Consider the following 12436-nt stretch of genomic DNA (forward strand, 5'->3'; position numbering starts at 1 on the left):
AAGGCCAACTATGCAGGCAAACTATGAAGGCCAACTATGAAGGCCAACTGTGCAGGCCAACTATGCAGGCCAACTATGAAGGCCAACTATGAAGGCCAACTATGAAGGCCAACTATGAAGGCCAACTGTGAAGGCCAACTATGAAGACCAACTATGAAGGCCAACTATGAAGGCCAACTGTGAAGGCCACCTGTGAAGGCCAACTATGCAGGCGAACTATGAAGGCCAACTGTGAAGGCCAACTGTGCAGGCCAACTATGAAGGCCAACTATGAAGGCCAACTATGCTGCAGGCCAACTATGAAGGCCAACTGTGAAGGCCGGCACGGCAAGGCACGGCACACGAAGGGGTGGGTGGCCCCCTTCACGCCCGGCCGTCATTGTATCCCTGAGTGCTGGTGTGTTACTCACCGCACAACCAGGTATTCTCGCACAGACACGCGTGCACATACGGCACAGAGGGGGCTACAGCAGAGTCCAATTCAATTAACAAAAATCCGTACACAAAACCATTTTCTGAAAGGCAAACGACCTAACTGGAAGATCAAAATAAAACTACTTGGTTACAAAAGCAATATCGATCCAGGGCAATGCAGCAGATGAAATCCGCTTCTGGAAGTGGATGTTGTCCAATTAATCTCTCAAACCGTAGCCCCCGGCTTACAGGCTGTGGTGAGCTGTTTGTACTGCGTTCAAATTTATAGTTGCACGCTGAGTTTCGTAGCCGAATATTGAGTGTTTCCTGGCAAGGCTGTGGGTTTGTGTTGAGGCTGTGGGTTTGTGTTGAGGTTGTGGGTTTGTGTTGAGGTTGTGGGTTCATTTTGAAGATGTGGGTTCAAGTTGATGTAGGTTCGTTTCGAGGTGGTCGGTTAATGTTGAGGTTGTAGGTTCAAGTTGTGAGTACTGATGTTTTTGCTCTGAAAAGTTACACGCTAATTATGAACCAAACTCCACAATGTAAAATGTCTCCTGGTATATATTCATACCCTGGGGTCTCCCTTGCAAATTGTAAAACAACTAAACTAACCCTTTTGTTTTACCAGATTAAAGCCCACTGAGCTATATAGCTCTTTTTCAGGCACGACCTGCCCACAAATGAAAACGCAACGAAGTTGCTTATCATCATGTGGAAATTTATAGCAGCAGCCAAATCTTCTAAACGTCTGTTTCGGGGGCTCTCGCACCTGCGTGCAGGTTCAAGGATAAACGTCGAGTGTGGACTCGGCCGAGTGTGGACTGTGAGTGTAGACTCGGCCGAGTTTGTGCGGGGACCGCGAGGGTTCCGGTCACCACGGCGATGCCTCGTTACCTCTCGGTCGGATGCGTCTCGGCGCTCTCCTGGCGTCGGATTCTCGGTGCAGCTGGGCGGGCGCTGCTGGGGCGCGGGGGCCTCCTAGTATACACACGCACAAACACACACGCACACACACACACGCACGCACACACACACGCACACACACACGCGCACACACACACACACGCACACACACGCGCACACACGCACGCACGCACACGCGCACACACACACACGCACACACACACACACGCACACACACACGCACACACGTACGCACGCACACACGCGCACATGCGCACACACGCACGCACACACACGCACACGCGCGCACAAACAAAGATTACCCTTATAGCCTTAACAGACTGTTAGGGCAAGTGCTGTTAGCAAGCACTTATGAAGGCCGACACGGCACACAAGGGGGTGGTTGGCCAGCACCAAGCCCGACCACCTTTGTCTCCCCAGTGGGGATGTTTTAACACCCCGCACCAGGTACTTATTAGCGGCTGAGTGGACCTAAAGGAGGCCCCAGGACCGGTTCAGATAACCGTCACTGGTGTTGGTGGCCGTGAGCGGGAATCGCGCGTGTGTACGCAAGCCCGTACCCTCATGTGTCCGCACTCACGTACGCAAGTGCGTACGCGCTGGTGTATGTGCTCTCGTGTACACCAGTGTGCGCGCTCGCGTGTGCTCATGCGTCCGCACCTCTGTAGCGGTAGCGCAGCGGCATCGGCGGCCTCGCCGTTCACCGGCGCTCCCTCCTCCTTCTCCTCCTCCTTCTGCGCGCCCTCGGCCTCTGCGATGCGGGAGCGATTCACTCGCGTCAGCTCACGAGCGACAAGCCTGCTGAAGCGACTCGCCTTCATCCCCGTTAACCCCTACGCGGGAGCACGGCCCAGTGGGCTCTGCCCCGACGCTGGGGATTAATGCGTTGCAGGGCAACGACAGCACTAGTGCCGGTTTATGTGGGGGATGCGTTCCTGAATGGTGCGACTGACGGATATCGAAGCGCTTTGGGGGGAGGGGGCTGACTTCAATATTCTGAGTTAGCTCAGTGTGTTTAATGTTTTCCAATGGCCGCCACAAATGTATAAAACTAATTTTATTGGATTTGAACGCGGAGTTTATTAATAGGTCGGAGCCGCTGATGTGGCTAATAAGTTCGATAAGTTCGAAAGGCTGCCGCTCAAGCAGCCTGCAGGGCAGCACGAGGTGGCAGCCTGCAGGGCAGCACACAAGGTGGCAGCCTGCAGGGCAGCACACAAAGTGGCAGCCTGCAGGGCAGCACAAGGTGGCAGCCTGCAGGGCAGCACGAGGTGGCAGCCTGCAGGGCAGCACACAAGGTGGCAGCACAAGGTGACAGCCTGCAGGGCAGCACAAGGTGGCAGCCTGCAGGGCAGCACACAAGGTGGCAGCACAAGGTGACAGCCTGCAGGGCAGCACAAGGTGGCAGCCTGCAGGGCAGCACGAGGTGGCAGCCTGCAGGGCAGCACACAAGGTGGCAGCCTGCAGGGCAGCACACAAAGTGGCAGCCTGCAGGGCAGCACGAGGTGGCAGCCTGCAGGGCAGCACGAGGTAGCAGCCTGCAGGGCAGCAGCACAAGGTGGCAGCCTGCAGGGCAGCACACGAGGTGGCAGTCTGCAGGGCAGCACACAAGGTGGCAGCCTGCAGGGCAGCACGAGGTGGCAGCCTGCAGGGCAGCACGAGGTGGCAGCCTGCAGGGCAGCACAAGGTGGCAGCCTGCAGGGCAGCACACAAGGTGGCAGCCTGCAGGGCAGCACACAAGGTGGCAGCCTGCAGGGCAGCACAAGGTGGCAGCCTGCAGGGCAGCACACAAGGTGGCAGCCTGCAGGGCAGCACACAAGGTGGCAGCCTGCAGGGCAGCACACAAGGTGACAGCCTGCAGGGCAGCACACAAGGTGGCAGCCTGCAGGGCAGCACAAGGTGGCAGCCTGCAGCATTTTGCAGCAGCCGGATATCCGGTTATCCCAATTACCGACTTCCCCAAAATTTCAGGGGGAGCTGAGCCCCCCCCCAGCCCCCCCCCCTGTGGCTCCGCCCCTGAAGGGTAGTAGTAGGTGGTGGAGGCGAAGGTTGAGAGGCGACGGATAATGAGAAAGGACGGACGATGCTGCAAGCGATGTAACTGTGTTGTTAGAACACACGCAGCAATCGTCGCAACGCCGACTGCGAAAAGCTTCGCCGGACCCTCCTGAAAGAAAGCCGTGAGACTCCCGGGTGCCCGAGCTTGGCAACGGTGCCGACGCTCGGTCGTGTCCGACAGAAGCGCCCGGGCGCCGCGCACGCGCGACCGTGAGGCTCGCCGCCATTTCCTCCGGCCACACCGGTGGCCTACCGGGGCCCCACCTTCGTCAGCGGCGGCGGCGGCGTCGTTGGTGACGACGTCGCGGTGCCGTCTACGGTGGCCCTTGGCTGTGGGCGGCCGCACCACCCGGGCCGGGCTCCCCGTCTGCGGCAAACATGGCAACAAAGCGGTCGCACGCGGCATCACCGTCACCGAGGCTCGGGCACGACTGGGGACGATACACACTGCGCCGTCGTCGTTACCGGCGAGCAACTGAAAACGGCGGAGATAATGTTCGGCTTTGCCACGCCGCATGTATCGTGAAGATATACGCAAGTGCGTCGAACTTCTTTCGCACCGTACGTAGACAACCGTGGATAATCGGAGATGCGGCGGGGGGGGGGGGGGGGGGCAAGGAGAACAAACTAAGCACAAGAAGCAGTTCTAAACGGAAACAAACTAAACACGAAAAGATGACAACGGGTGCACTTTGGAGAGACAGCGGCGTAAAAACGTGCTCCACGGAAGACCCGAGCCCCAAAGAACGACGAGTTATTATCTCGTGAGAAAACACGTGGCGTCCACGCAACGCAAGCCGTTCCAACGCGCGTTCGAATGCCCCCCGAAAGTTTCGCATCGAAACGACACGGCAGCCACGTCACTGTCAGGCGCTCCACCACGGCACCCTCTTGTGGTGTTACAGCCATGCTTGGACAGTTGCACTTGCCTCCGCCAAGAGCTCTTTTACACGCTTTGTATTAGCTCACTCTGTTCTGTTGTTGTTGTTGTTGTTGTCGTATCCTCAAATCTTGTAACTCAATTTTAACCCACCTCCCAATGTGGTATCGACTGAAAACTTGGTATACTTATGTCATACTGATGACAATACTATATTCTGTCATTAAAAAATAAACATTTTTTAACATTATTTTTTATATGTTGTGTTTCGGCTTGGGTCTAATTGTCCACGCTCAACTGACGTTGGCTGTAAATCACCACGGCCCCTTACGTCGTGGCAAGCTTCGAGGCCACTTCCTGGAGTCGTGTAGTTTTGCCCTTACGAGTACGGTACATTTCATTAAAAGCGTGCTTTTTAAAAAGTATTTTTTAGTATTATTTTTTTCAGAAGCGACCTGGGTAATACAAATGACCGCTCAACGAAGTGGCGTATCACGTGGCAATATACAGCAGCCAATACCGTGGGACTTGTTCTAGGTTCTTTCGGTAAAGTCACGTAGAAGGGAAATAATAAAACAGTAAAAATAAAAAGTAATGCTTTTATTTATTTTATTATTTTCCTTCTACGTGACTTTCCCGAAAGAACCTAGAAGATGAATCCCTGCAGTCACGAAAGCTTCAAATCGAAATCATGGGACTTGTGTTTTCCCAGTATCAAAGTAAGAACATGAATAAGAATGGGTTTTGCCCTTCAGAGCCCCGTGATTGTCTGCATGTTAACCACAAGCACCGTGTGTGGCTAATGCAGACTTGATGCCTTGCAAAATGTTTCTATTTGGTGTTTGAACATCTTAACACCACCCGTTTTATTGGGAGAAAGGGTAAAACCTATTCGTATTTTTCAAACTATCGCAACCAAATACCGTAAGGGGCCATCCATTTAGTACATACGCATGGAGGAGGGAGGGGGGGGTTAACCCAAATGCGTACCTTGCGTATGGGGGGGGTCTACTGACAATTTAAGTACGCATAGGAAACGGGGGGGGGGGGGTGAAGCCTCGATAACAATTAGTCTACATTGGCCTTCGAATGAGCCACAGTTCAGTTTATTCAGCTGTCAGACAACAAGTACTAGCGGGAGGAGTGGGACTGTGGGAGAGAGGTTTCACTCGTGTGCCACAGTACCCCTGACTGCAGCTATCACGCAGCTCAGCAAAATAAGCGGCCAAGGTACGCAACTTAATTCTTTAATGCAGCCGGCGGTGGACTATCTGTTTGCTTTAACACATTAATCCTTGATCGTTTCTGCGTTGATTAAATATCGGCCGTTCTATAGGATTCGGGGGGGGGGGGGAGTGCGTCAAGCGTACGTACGCAGGTGGGGATGTAAAAAGTACGCGTACGTACAGGGAGGGGGTCAAGTTATGGCCCCTAAACGAACGTTTCTAAGAGTGGAGGGAAAAAAACGGACCAACTGGAGAAAAATACACGCGGCCACGGGGGCAGGAACACGCGCATTCCAAATATATAACAGGCATCGTCAGGGTCGGAATCGAACCCACGCTCTCCTGCATACCTGGCGAGGGAGATGACATCTCCCAGCCACCGCGGCACCCCTCCAACGCACGAGGTGAGAACCCGTGACTCCCCCCCCCCCTCCCCCCCGCCATGCTACGTGACAACGCAGAGGGGAGCCGTGCCGGGAGCCGCGCAACTATGGAGCCCAGCGTACGGACGTGGGACTTGAAACCCGCAACAGTGGCACATCCAGAAGCTGCAATTTGAGATATGAATCGGAATGTTTGTGTGTGTGTGTGTGGGTATATATATGCAGGTTGGCGCCTGATGAGGCTGGTTGTAATTGCCGGCGAAATGTCGTAATCGAATTGTAAATGTCGTGCGTTTACTCTCTAACACACCGGTGTGCTGAACTAGTAACGAATTTGCACGTTCTGTTTACGTGACAAATCTTACTAATTGGCTGTGTCGGGTAGTGGCGGGTTTAATGACCGATTTATATTTACGTAATCTATCCAAAAAAACTCTTATTGTATATGCATATTACGCACATATGCAATTTTAACTTTCTCTCGCACAGTACGTAGCTAACCACGCTAATCGGAGGGGAGTGGGAAGGACAACAAACCAAACACGTAAAAGCAGGTTTAAATAAATGAGTTTTCAATCTAGATTTAAAAGTGCATGACGGAGCGAATGGAGCAGTGGCGAGGACGGAGAAGTGGTGCAGTTGTTAGCAGCGCTGCGCTATGAACCCGGTGATCCGAGTTCGACTCTTCAGGCGATGAGGGATGAGGGGGATCTTTGTCACCGCTAACGCCATTGGAGAACCCATCTCACCCCCCCCCCCCACCACTTTCAAAGACAAAGATCCCCCTTATAGCCTGAACAGAATGTTTGGGGCAAGTGCTGTTAGCGAGTAGCACCTATGAAGGCTGGCATGGCCAACAACACGTACGGCCGCCTCTGTCTCCCCAGTGGTGACGTTTACACACCGCACCAGGTACTAATTTGAAGCCGAGTCGACCTCGGGGAGGTCCACGACCGGTTCCGATAATCGTCACTGGTGTTGGTGGCCATGAGCTCGAATCGAACTTGGGTGGCGATGTTCGTAACGCAGCGCGCTAACCGCCATGAAAGCGCTCCACATCGCCGGACTGCACCGAGCAGCCTAGCACAGCGCGGTCAAACAACCCCCAATGACAGACACAGCATGGGCAGGCCTTTTTCAAGGTGCCGAGTGACAAGCGGTTGGAACTTATCGACGACGACAACAACGGTGTAATGGAATCGCTTAAAATACACTTTGGGTCGCGTCTTCCTTTGAATTCAAGGTGCAGATGGTGAAAGGACAATACCTCAAAATCCACAGCCTCGGCAGGCTCAGACGCAGGCTTGAGACAGAATGAGAAAGACAGGCACGCACGCACGCACGCGCACACTCGTCTTGACACTGGGTTATTTAAAGCCGTGAAATGATCATCAATGGTAAAAGGCTCGAAGAACGAAGCGTGCGAGAGACGGACCCCAACATAAATGTGCCAAATGCATTCACGGAGCGTTGGGTAAGGAGGTAAGTGTCCCAGGAAGCCTCCTTCCACCGTGCAAGCCACGGTCACTCACCTCCAGCCCTCGTGCGTCTTCCAAAGTAGCTGCAGTTGGCGGCTCCCTGTCTCTAGACTGGGTCACACAACACAGCAAGCAGCAGCAGCAAGAAATGGTGGAGTCTCCTCAGTGGTCGGGTGAGTCCACGCACAACTTCAACAATAGCAGCACCAGCAAACGCAATGTCTTTGGTACGTGGTTGGAACCAACCGCCAACCACATACGAAGATCCCACAGTGGCGAAATGTTAGCTACCTCGCCTGGTATAAAGGAGGTCGTGGGGTTGGCCAAGTACGGTGTGAAGGAATTTGAACATACATTACATTCTATTTTTGTGTACGATCGAAATACGTTCAGCGGCTGAGCAAGTAAAACTCGGCGCACGGTTTATTTACGAAAGATAGAAGCAGTGGAATGATGCATATATTGATCGATTCATATGAATGCATCAATGAGAAGGTTGCGACGCATGCTTCAAATCCTGTACGAATTCATGTTTTTTTTTTCTCTTGAAGCAATTCGCATACATTTCATGAGACGGGGTCACAAACCAACGCTGTGGGCCGCCCAGAGTTGCTGGCATTTTTGCGGCAATGTTAAAAAAAAGACAGGACCCCTTGCCCAAATCACCCCGGGACCTCGGGCACCGGGCCTCGTCGCCCGCAGGGCAGGCTGTAACCCACTGCCGGCGCTCTTGTTCAATATGAAAAAAAAACGATAATAAAAAAACCGCACAACAGAATTAATTAATCGAATTGTGACAACGGACCGTGACGTGAGAGCGATGTGCAGCGCTGGGGGGGGCGGGGAGGGGGGCGGAGTGAATCGCACCACTCCCTGGTTCGATCGTCAACAATCCGGTGAACCGATCGATAATGAATACGGCCGAGGTTTTTTTCGGTTCACGATAATTCGTTTTTTGACATTAAACCGGAACATCCCAAGGCTGGACGGGCTCCGAATGCCATTGCCTTTCAGGAAAGTAAACAAATATCGTTGACAGCCCATCTAAGTAAGGTCGCTTCCTGAAAAAGAGCTACGTAGCTCAAGTTGGGCCTTACCCGGTAAAATAAAAAAAGGTAGTTTTAATTTCAATCCCATTTGCTTGGCACCGCAGCTCTGCAGCCACCCCTCCGTTTGGCGCCAGCTCGTCCGTTTTGCTGGCCGGAGTCACCGTTAAGTTGCCTTGGCTTGGTTTGCAATGCTCAAGTGCCGGAGGGGGGGGGGGGGGGGGTGGCTTGGGGGTGGGGGGGAGAGGCCTTGTAACTCAAAGGCCCTCACCCAGGTTAAATAAATAAGAGGCTCGCTCCGTTGATCCCATTAGCGGCCCGCAGGGGTGTGACCGCAGCAATGCAAAACTGAACTATTAAACTATTTTTAATTTTACCAGGTGTAAGGCCCACTTGAGTTATGTGGCTCTATGTCAGAGAGGATCTGGCCATCACGAATCATAGCTCAACGAAGCGGCTTATCTTTCGATTTAAAGCTTTCGTGACTGCAAGGATTCATCTTCTTTGGTTCTTTCGGTAAAGTCACCACACGTAGAATGAGAATAAAATAATAAATTGATAAAATAAAATAACACAATAATATTCTCACGACGTTTCGGCCACAACACAAGCGGCCTTCATCAGGTGAAGGGACGAGACTGTCTGGTAGGACAGCGCTGGAGTTACAAGCTAATCACTCAGCTATTTCAATGCTAAATTCTATGCTAATTCCTTTGTCAAGGGGTGCCTCTGCGGATGTGTATGCTTTAACTTAGCTATTTCAATGCTAAATTCTATGCTAATTCCTTTGTCAAGGGGTGCCTCTGCGGATGTGTATGCTTTAACTTTAACATAGCTATTTCTGTGACCAGTCACAAGCTAATCACTCAGCCATTTCAATGCTAAATTCTATGCTAATTCCTTTGTCAAGGCGCTTTGTTTCTTCTCACACAGCTTAAAGGTCGCGATCTGAGCGTGGCTTTTTCACTCCAGCGCTGTCCTCCAGACAGTCTCTTCCCTTCACCTGATGAAGGCTGCTTGTGTTGTGGCTGAAACGTCGTGAGAATATTATTGTGTTATTTTATTTTATCAATTTATTATTTTATTCTCATTCTACGTGACTTTACCGAAAGAACCAAAGAAGAAGTGGCTTATCATCGCGTGCAAATTTATCGCAGCCAAATACTCTAAATGCGTGATGTTGATTCTAAACGTGGAGGGAAAAAACCGGAGGACAACAAGGGGAGAGATACACGCAAACTCTAAATATACAGGCGTCGGGGGTTGGGATCGAACCCACGACCTCCTGTATAGGAAGCGAGGTCGTTAACATCTCGCCACCGTGAATCTAGCTTCACTGATCCCATTAGCGGCCCGTGGGATGTGACCACAGCTATGGCAAGGGCAGACAGGGTGGCTTCTCGACCGAGTGTGCAGAAGCCGACCTGAGTTTTGCTTCAGGTTATTTATAGTCTGGTTTTTAAATCAACGTTCATATACATGGGCCCGATGATCTGTTTGCGGGAAAGGCGGAGCGGTGGTTACCACGCTGCGCTGTAAACCCGGTGACCCGAGTTTGATTCCTGGGCATGGAGAATACCAATAGCGAGTGATATCTGAAGCGGGCCTGGTTTGTCCCTTCATATCGTGCACTCACCAACGTGAACGATTGTTAACCCTTTCCCATTCCGATGACGTACATGTACATAATCGTAAGAAAAACTAAAATAAAATAACTTTTATCGGGACCGAGGCACCCACAAGGCCATGTGGGAGGGAGTGTGGCAGAGTTTGGTGCCAGCAATAATACTGTGGCGGTCATGTCACTACTGTTTCTCCGCAATGAGTACAATTCTCTCTAAAAATATCACTGCCATGCCTCTAGAAATAAAATTTTTAGCCGAGCCGCTCACGCGTTCCGAGATTCGGCGGTGAACGGGACCCCCACCCTGCAACTGGTAGACGTCTCGGAAACGGGAAAGGATTAAGAAACGCCAATGGCAACAAATACAGCATGGGAAGAAGGCCTTCAAAAAGGGCTGAACATTTTTCAACTATTATTTTGTTTTCTTTGGTTCTTTCGGTAAAGTCACGTAGAATGAGAATAAAATAATAAATTGATAAAATAAAATAACACAATAAAATTCTCACGACGTTTCGGCCGCTTGTGTTGTGGCCGAAACGTCGTGAGAATTTTATTGTGTTATTTTATTTTATCACTTTATTATTTTATTCTCATTCTACATGGTGACTTTACCGAAAGAACCAAAGAAGATGAATCCTTGCAGTCACGAAAAGCTTTAAATCGAAATATCATTTTGTTGTTGCTGTTACTATTTTGTATGAACCCACCACCAGTCAGGTCGCTGTACCAAAATAAAAGTGGACATGCGCAAACATTTGATAGCGACAGTCACAGGCAGAGTGGAAGAGTAAGATCCTGGGGCCTGCACTTGAAACACGGGGAAGGAATTGACAGCGGGGTCCAGCTGCAGAGACGAAGCGACACCCCGCTCCCAACCTCCCCCCCCCCACCCATCGGCTGCGGCTTACTTCCCCCGCTCACCTTGACATCTTTTTTCTCTTCGTCACGCTGCTTGTCCCTCCGCCTGTCCTTGTCTTTGCTGCTTCCGGCGGCCACCCGGTGGTCTCCTCGCTCTTCCCTGTCCTTCCGCTCACCGCCCCTCTCCCTCCGCTCCCCGCCCCTCTCCCGGTCCCTCGCCCCGTCCCCGACCCGCTCCTTGGACCCCTCCGCGTTGGTCTCCTTCTCCCGCCTCCGCTCCGAGTCTCTGTCACGGTGGCCGTCCTTCGTCCTCTCGCGGTCCCTTTCGCCGTCTCTGGCCGCGTGCCGCTCTTTTTCCCTCTCCCTGTCGCGATCCCTGCCCCTGTCTTTGTCTCCGTCCTTACTCTTGTCCCTGTCCCTGTCGCGGTGGTGCCTGTCTTGCGAGGAGGCCTCCTTCTCCTGGCGTTCGCGGCTGCCCGATGGCTCCTTAAACTCCACCTCCTTCTTGGTCTGCCGGAGAGACGCAGACGGAAACGCGAGCCGACGGACGGCGGTTTAACCATCGACGTGCAGAACGCGTCGCGTGCGAGCGGCAACGATTTTGACACGCGCGGCGCCGCCGAAACGCCCACGGCACGATTAGGTGACGACAGCTTGGGAGTCAATTCCACCCAGCCAGCAAAGCTGGCGATGGCGTCGGTCTGGCGAGGGCTGGCTGGGGGGAGGGACGGATGGATGGACGGTCACGTCCAAAGGACTTGTGTGGGCTGCTAGCTATCCTCTAAGAACAATGTCAGAGCGTCTCCCAACTCCCTATGTGGTTGGGCAGCAAAGGCAATGCAGATCAATGCAATTGTTGTACTGTACTTGTTTGCTCCCCGCCTTCATCAGCCCTCACTGAACAGCGTGGTGAACCGTGGTGAAATAACCTGCACCACCCAAAAGGTGTGGGGTGAGGCTATCATCTAGCAGTAGATTGACGAAGAGCTGTACAACAGCACACTGGAACAAAAATCCGATCAAAAACAAAATAAATAACTGCATTGTAGTTTCCGTGCAGCGGCGGAAAAAAACGCTCTCGGTGTGGCGTTCACCTCCACTCACAGCCTTGAGCTAGCCGCGGAAATTCCACATTTCCACGGCGAGTACCACTCCATCCAAGCCGTGCCGATTTTGACAAATCCCCAGAGGACAGGGGTCGTGGGGCGAGCGGGCGATGATCATCGGATTCCTCCAGTACAGTCCGTTCTCGTATAACGCCGCGTGTTGTTTTCAAAACGCGAGTTGGATGTAACGCGACTAATGTAATTAGGGAACAGGTTTTTTTATAACGCGGATGCAAATTGGATATAACGCGATCGAGTGGACGGAACCACGTCGCGCGAGTAGGAATAAGCGGTCGTAACGGCTACCTCGGCGTAGCATCACACATACCACTGGGACGCTGCTAGATGCTCCTAGGACCTAGATGCTACCCACGCACCTCAGTCTTTGTTCTGCATTGTCGCGGACTGTGCTTTACTCCCTACATTATACATTCATTAT

General features: G+C 52.3%; 1 protein-coding gene across 3 annotated transcripts in view; it reads right to left on the reverse strand.

The window, feature by feature from the left end:
* The window catches only part of TRAF3IP1 (TRAF3 interacting protein 1), a 39505-nt gene that overhangs the window by 16645 nt on the left and 10424 nt on the right, over positions 1 to 12436 (reverse strand). For 2 of the 3 annotated variants that reach the window (XM_032974960.2, XM_076052340.1), the window contains exons 5-10: positions 10955 to 11401; positions 7418 to 7474; positions 7153 to 7188; positions 3661 to 3763; positions 1999 to 2089; positions 1309 to 1392 (exon numbers count right to left, since the gene is read on the reverse strand). In XM_032974960.2, coding sequence (XP_032830851.2) covers positions 1309 to 1392; positions 1999 to 2089; positions 3661 to 3763; positions 7153 to 7188; positions 7418 to 7474; positions 10955 to 11401 — 818 coding nt within the window. The remainder of the gene's footprint in view (positions 1 to 1308; positions 1393 to 1998; positions 2090 to 3660; positions 3764 to 7152; positions 7189 to 7417; positions 7475 to 10954; positions 11402 to 12436) is intronic. The other variant, XM_032974961.2, reaches the window with a different exon arrangement.

This window comes from Petromyzon marinus, chromosome 55 (assembly GCF_048934315.1).
Source record: "Petromyzon marinus isolate PM22_M1 ecotype Great Lakes invasive population chromosome 55, UKy_Petmar_22M1.pri1.0, whole genome shotgun sequence".
In the NCBI taxonomy this organism is placed as follows: domain Eukaryota; kingdom Metazoa; phylum Chordata; class Hyperoartia; order Petromyzontiformes; family Petromyzontidae; genus Petromyzon; species Petromyzon marinus.